Source organism: Chenopodium quinoa, unplaced genomic scaffold, assembly GCF_001683475.1.
Source record: "Chenopodium quinoa cultivar QQ74 unplaced genomic scaffold, ASM168347v1, whole genome shotgun sequence".
Taxonomy (NCBI): domain Eukaryota; kingdom Viridiplantae; phylum Streptophyta; class Magnoliopsida; order Caryophyllales; family Amaranthaceae; genus Chenopodium; species Chenopodium quinoa.
The window spans coordinates 25,702-33,175 of record NW_018744735.1 but is presented as its reverse complement, the minus strand read 5'-3'; the positions used below and the strand labels follow the sequence as shown (position 1 = coordinate 33,175).

The 7,474-nt window shown below is 33.8% G+C and overlaps 1 protein-coding gene and 1 long non-coding RNA gene across 2 annotated transcripts; both read right to left on the bottom strand.

Annotated features, from left to right (window-relative positions):
• Positions 1-1,297: 1,297 nt before the first annotated feature.
• Positions 1,298-3,406, bottom strand: LOC110703570. The gene is made up of 3 exons (XR_002507700.1): positions 3,350-3,406; positions 3,190-3,266; positions 1,298-1,737 (listed from the first exon to the last, which is right to left on the bottom strand). It is a non-coding gene; the product is annotated as an uncharacterized LOC110703570 (long non-coding RNA).
• A 6-nt stretch (positions 3,407-3,412) lies between these two features.
• Positions 3,413-6,623, bottom strand: LOC110703567. Its single transcript, XM_021881347.1, has 9 exons — positions 6,404-6,623; positions 5,927-6,005; positions 5,539-5,760; positions 5,342-5,492; positions 4,425-4,771; positions 4,336-4,349; positions 4,046-4,304; positions 3,542-3,838; positions 3,413-3,457 (listed from the first exon to the last, which is right to left on the bottom strand). The coding sequence occupies exons 1-9, from the start codon at positions 6,621-6,623 to the stop codon at positions 3,448-3,450; spliced, it is 1,599 nt and encodes a 532-aa protein (XP_021737039.1). The 3' UTR covers positions 3,413-3,447.
• Positions 6,624-7,474: the final 851 nt, after the last annotated feature.

Genomic DNA, 7,474 nt, shown 5'->3' with positions numbered 1-7,474 from the left:
AGGAAAACCAAAGGAATTAAAAAGCGTTGAACAGTGAATTATGCATGAGTGACCCTGTGAATCATATTGGAAATTGCCTTACGAAACAGAGGAGTTCTGAGGTTTCTAAATTCACATAAGAAGGATCCAAGTCCCAAAATAAAACGATCGAGGAATTTACCCAGCACCCGACCATGTTCTGATGAAAATTCCTCATGTTAGAGACTCAAAGGTCAACTCTTGGTACTCCCTCATTCAGAAAGATGGTGCTTCTGTTCAGAGTTCTGATGTGACTGAAGAAAGTGTGGATGGAAAAGCCAATAACCATGAACCTTAGTTATTGGATCAGAATACAACTAATGAGGGTGACAACTACAGCTGGGGGAGATGGCGGCAATCAGACACCAAGCATGCCAATAATTGATCTTTTGGGGATATGCTCCTCCATCTTCCGCGGTTTGCTTCACTATCAAAGTTCTTGTTTGACATTTGTAAAGATGGGGATAATCAAAGGCGCGATAGAAAAATGAGAAGTTTACTCTTATACTATCATTGTTTACGGGTATTGCAGATTTTCTCAAGGGGTTTGATATATGAAGTGATTGACTGTGATGACTTTTGGAGACTGAATTCCAAACTGCACCTTGTAAATTGGTAGGATTCAAAATTTTGGGTTGATGATGAATCCCATTATATAATTATATAAAGACGAACCACAGATGGGATAAGCTATAGTTTTTTTTTTTAAGTATCTTGTCTGCAAATATTAATGTAGTTTATCTTAGAACTTTTATTCTTTGAATCCCAACTGTGACCATTAAAAGTTCTGAAATATCATGCTAGTTTTCTCTCTTGATTGTGTCATTTTCATTCCTTAATTTATAAGAAAAAAAAACATTAGGAAGTCCATGTGAGAGAAACAGGAATTTGTGTCCAAAATATCTGCCAAACGCAGCGAGCATTACGCATAAAGTCCTCGAAAATTTATTCTTTTTCGTCTAAAGTCTGAAAACTTGGTTTTATTGGGCTACCATACCAACGAGGAAGTCTAAAGGCCTCACAATGCTGCACAAGCAAGTGCATCACAATGACATCTTCGTAGGGTGTAGGTATTAGTACGGCCCTACACTAGGTGTAGGTATTAATAATTAGGACAGGTCAGTGCAAAAGTAAAGTAGGCCATTAATAGGGCGAGAATGCTTTTATTCTCTGCTTCTTATCAAGATTGTTTAGGATAGTATATGAACATTGTTGACGTTATTTTACAAAAGTCAAAGGTATATGTGCATCATTGAAGCATAAAATGAACATACAGGGAACCTCTTTTAATTTCATATACTAGAAGTAGAAAAAGTAGATTGTTGCTAGCATTATTATTGTCAAATTGAGTGCATAAGTAGGAAGCTCAATGAGTCAAGCTTTAGCATAAAATTAACAGATATGTTTAGAAGCATAAATTTTAAGGTCTCAACTTGCTGCACATTGATCCGGGGATAGAAAATTCAGGTACAATTTTACAGACATATTTCTTTTGAGAATAAAAACCCCATGCGTAAACAACAGTAGTTCCATGTTTAACTTCTCCAGAAGTAGCTTAGCTCACATAAGAAAAAGTCAGCTCTATACTTAAATCTCAAGCAACACAATGATCTGTCTGAACCAAAAAATAAATCAGGCTTGCTACTAGTGTTGCAGACATCAGAGGGTATGCATCTAGTGGATCAATTCATTTATCGACCCCCTTCACCTACCTGCAAACTGCGTAATTGTATACATGATAAGAAAATAATCAGATAATAACGGAAATATATCTATAACAAACTTATGTATAACAAAAATATATCTTTACATTGTAAGACAGCAAGCAAGAACGACATCTGATATTAAATTGGTAGTTCATTGTATTTAGGTGATATTAACTACTTGTATGTTTGATTGCTAAAGTCTATCCTTGATACAGAGAGTAATTATATAGCATATCTTAAAATCTATCAAGTTAATCATGTTTACAAAATATGAATAGCTGCTAACAAGATTCGATGAGGGAGTTGTGTTATATTATCTAGAAGGCTTAGCTGAAGCTGAGGATACACACATAGGTTCATACATTTCTCTGCCTCACATTGACCCCCAATGCCCACTACATTCTACAATTTTGACAGATTTTTTTGCCAACAGAACATCAGTGAAGCAATAGCCATAATACTCCAACTACAATTAGACAAAATACATCAATAACATCAACCTGCATTGACTTTTCTGCAAAGACTAATCTACACCCAGAGAGTTGGAACACAAACTCAGAGACATGAATCTTAGTACTCATAAACAATAGTAAAATACAATACAATAAGACATAACACATCAATTGGGAACTTTTCTGCAAAAACTAATCTACACGCAGAGAGTTGAATGCAGACTCATAGACATAAATCCAGTACTCCGTATGCATAATTTTATTTTAAACCTGTACATAACAAAATAATTTGATGGACGTTTCATAGAGATGAGAACATGGAGTGAAAATTCAGAATAAGATTATGAGATTTTTCAAGAAATGACGCAACTACAAAGAGAAAAAATATCAACTGAAACAGGAAACAGAAAAGGAATAAGTAACAAGTGATGTACCGATAGTTGTCCAACCTTTTAGTTTCAGCAATGACAATGAATGTAATTATTATACGAGACTTCCAAAAGGAATTAGAAAGAAAATATTAAATGTTATAAGAATCATACAACATAATGTATGTGTAAAGACATTTAGTTTAATCTATGTGTCAATTAACAGTTATTTACAATGCCTTTTCACAGTAGTTTGTTGCATATTCCGCAAAAGTACGCCTAGTCCAAAAGTTCAATTACCCATCACCACCAATAAACCAAAGAAATAATGCCAAATTACGCACTTCTAGTCCACTACAACTCATGTAACAAGGAGTATCAAAAATTCCAAACATACAAATTAACTCATAAATGACATGCTTAATACCCAATACCAAAACACACTCTACACCCATCACATACACAATACCACTCAACAACCATCACGTGTGCAACACCTATCACATACTCACATCGTCAAGACACACAAGCAATAATACGAACCCTTTGCCCACACACCTCAAACACTATTCACACACAATGTAACCTAAAACAACCCGAAAACACCACACCAAAATAGCCCCCAAATCGATATCAAATGCTTACCAGGAACAGGAAATCAATATTGAGATCCACAACTTGAAAATCTTTTAAGAACATCTGAAAATGACTCTGTATATCCCCTGTTAAATTAAAAAGTGTTAAACAAAAATTTTAAACAACATAAAAGATGTACATTAGAAATAACAAAATATTAAATTCTTACCAACTAGAATTTTTTGCATAATCACACAGGGCGTCATAAAGTGTTGTATATATTGAAGGAAAACACTTTTGTAATTAGACTTTCTCTTTCCTCAAGAGTCAAACCACCCTATAAAAGATAAAGATAAAAAAATTAGCAGCATGCAATAATTAATTAATATTTTCGTAAATAAAATAGAAAGAAAGTCATTACCTTTTTCCCGCGTATAGTATCATATTGATAGTCATTAGCATGGGAAAACACTGCATGAATAAAATTAATGACACGAAATGGTTTAACATAAAAGTTGCTGACAATAACAAGTCATTTGAGACTTCAATCCTCCAATTTTGAGTCCTAAAATTCGGAGTCATTTCATTATTGAAAGCCTTCTCATTGATTAACCTTTCTTTAATAGCCACTTCAAGAGACTGGATGAATGAAACCCGATGATTTATCGACCAGATAAACGGGTGATCAATCAACAACATTGGATGAATGTTATCACATCTGTTAGAAATAAAACATAAAATTTTTAATCATACAAGTATACCTATTTATTAAAAAAAAAAAAAACTTTATAAGTAATGTACAGTTGCAGATAACAAGCTTTTTAATAGTTACATAAACAAAATATACAAAGTATAATATTAGCATAAACTGAACTTATAATGAATAAAAAGAATATAAAAACAGATTTAAGGGAAATTTACTTACATTTTCCTGACTCTTAAGCTGTTTAAAAAATGACCTAATTCTAAAGGCAGTTCATAAGATAGCTCAAATTCTTTACGCCAAGTTTCCAAATCTGGTCTTGATCTTGGTCTTATCAAAGTAATGACTCCTTCAATAATGGACAACAAATCAGACACTTCTTTTTGCGCTTGACTGAATGTAAATTTTTCTTGAGAAATATGCAATATTTTGGCTTCTCCCTCCTCAGTAACGTAGAGTGATTTTTCCAGATCACTACAGACTTTTTTGATCTGAATATATGACAAGCATGCCACATATTACGCCTCTACAATACAATAATATATTATTAAATTTCATTCATAAAATAAAAATATATAAATTAACAAAGTAAATTTTTTACCGAAATATTGATAGAAAGTCGTCTTTGATATATTCCCACCATTTTTTACAAGTTTGAGCCATTGCTTCCGATTTGAAATCTTCAAGCTTCAATTCAAAGAACACTTTTACTGGACGGACCGGCTCAACAATTGCTACCCTACTGGAAAGGGAGTGGAAATACATTGAAAATTCAATTTTCAATAGGCATGAGTTTTTCTTAAGCCTAATTGAGACATCTGAAGTAGAATTCTCGCCAATTTTGATATACGACTTGGGAAAAGAACTCCCGCCTATCTTCATTACACCAAGATATGAAAATTCATCAAGCTGGGTCATTTCAAAGTATATCACACCATCCTCTGTAAACTGTAAATATATATTTATCAATACAGAATAGAGAAAAATGTTTAACAAATAAAACGATACATATTGTTCTAGACAACTCTTGATCCTTGTGCAATAACACTGAATCTAGACAACATATGTTCTTTAACTGCTCTTGCAATCATTATTGTTTTACTGTTCTATAGAAAATGGCTTAAAATCTCTACTAACTTTGCTTATGTTGAAGATTGTAACAGATAGCTTATTTCAAATTGATATATTAAAGATGTCTCGCTGGTTTAGTATACTATATTTGGCAGCAAAGAAACAAAGCTATGTAGACTTTTCATCATGATGATCATACACATGTAACTAGTCCTCCGAAACAAAATATGCATTATAGAATTTACAGATTTCTTCCAGGAACTAGTAGTGATGAGCTAATGATGTTAAATGGTTGAGAACTGTATTTAAACATGTAGTCTTTTAACTCTTAGTGTTTGTTACGCTTAGGTCTTGAATGTAATGGCTAATCAGTGACCTAATAATATTTTTTTGTTCTTTCCAAATAAAAAAAATCATAAAATTAACGAAAAGTTGAGAAGAGATTACCTTCATCATTTTTTGGGAAGAGGCATCCACACCCAAAGATGAGGGATCCAAGGTCAAAGAAGGGATCGCCAAAGTCGAAGCGGACGCAACCAAGGTCGAAGTGGATGCAGCCTTGGTCGGGTGGATGCAGCCTTGGTCGGGTGGATGCAGCCTTGAGTGGAAGAGGTCGCAGCCTTGGTGGAAGAGGAGGCAGGAGCCTTGTGGAAGAGGAGGCAGCACGCTCATCATCCAAAAATTTACTAGCTCTTTCCACTGCAATTCTATCCAAATCTGGTTGAACTTTCGGTTGTAGTCTTTTTATCCATTTGAGACAGTTTTTGAATGCTTCATCATCTACACAGACTGCACCCTTCTGATCATGCACATATTTATAAAGGAGATATGCTTCCAAAATATTATTTTGCTTTCTGTTAGCATAACTGCAAGGCATTTTAAAAAATTTAATTAATGTCAACGTGATTAAAGATGACTAACTATTGTCTACTGTATTGTCTGTATAGAATCAATTCAAATAAATATCTTGTAACAGTTACATCATCCTGATAATTTATCAAAAATCCTTAGAAAGGAAGATAATAGACTTACGCAAACATAAACCATTCACCAAGTGCCAAAGTCGTTTTATGTCCAAATTCTTCGAGTCGTTTTTGCAAAGCCAATACCTCTGATCATACAAAATTAAATGAAAACATTAAGATAAATGAAGTACAAAATAATACAAATTTACAATACAAATAACACAAATATGCTTTCCAAATTTCTGGATAAGTCTTGATTTAAACAGTTTAACCTAGTCAATATTTGTTAGCTTTCTTTATCTCTCAAGTTGTATATTTCAAGATTAATATTCGCTTGCATTTCTCTATTGTTTCCTTAGGAAACTGAAAATGTTGTATTATCTTTTCCAAGCTTTCTTTCCCTAAGCCTTAAAGCCACTCACTTGTAAAAAAAAAAATAATCAAAAGCTTTCCAAATCTTACCGATCCTAGTAGAAAATAAGAATTAAAGCAAACAATAGACCATACTACATCAAACCATTTCATTGGAGGAAAATAAACTTACCTTCAAACCGTTTCAAACCTACAAGTGCATGCACTTTCATAGAATAGACTTTTAAATTTTTCAACCACTCATCATCAAGAGAAATGATAAAATCCAAGCACTCTTGTAATCTTTCTTGCTCCCACAAAGCTGAAATCTTCTTTGTTATTTCATCCTGAAATTTTATCCTTTGAATTCTTTTTTTTTGCTGCCGTTTCTTCTTTGTAGCACCTTGAGTCATTTTCTTCACTCTGATTACAAGGCAAGTCATTGATAAGAAGCTAAAAAATTGACATCGCTTTACCACTCTTAACTAAACTCAAGTTATGAAAGCTACTACAACACTAACATGACTAAATCAGCCCATATAACTCAAACAAGACATAGGAAGAACAATCTTTTTATATTAACAACACCACACAGGGATCAAGTGATCAACAGCAGCCCCGCTGAGATAGAACCAAGACAGCAGACCACAGGAATTTCAAGAAGGCATGAAACCTAGCACACAATTCCAAATCAAGAAATTCTTGAGCCTAGATTGAATAACTTTTCAAGATCTACAACTTTCATGAAGGAACTATGGGCTAGAAACGTCTGCAGGTCTATTATTATGGGACGAACAGAACTGCAGCTGCAGGGCAATTGCAAAATAAAAGCAGTAGCAATACAACAGGCAGCAGCAGGATTATATAACAGGCAACAACAATTTCAGCAGCAGGTAAACAGAATAATAGAATATAGCAGCAACTAGACAACAAAATTATAGCAGAAGTAATAAGTTACTAACATTCAAGCAACAATACTACTTCGTTAACAATAACATTATTTCAACCTTTTCTACATGTAATGTCAGCAACACTCACATACAACAATAACATTATTTCAACCTTTATAAGCAAAAAGGCAAGACATCCAAGAGTAAATAAATTTATGCTGTCCCAAACATGAGCTTCACGTGGAGATCGATTCTAAGTGCTAGGGAGGTAATTGAGAAGGGTGCCATAAAGACTATTGGTGGGGGAAGTAGTGTCGGTGCCTAATCTCCTAAAGTTCCGAATTCTGTCACAAATGAAGGATGGTAGTGATGTT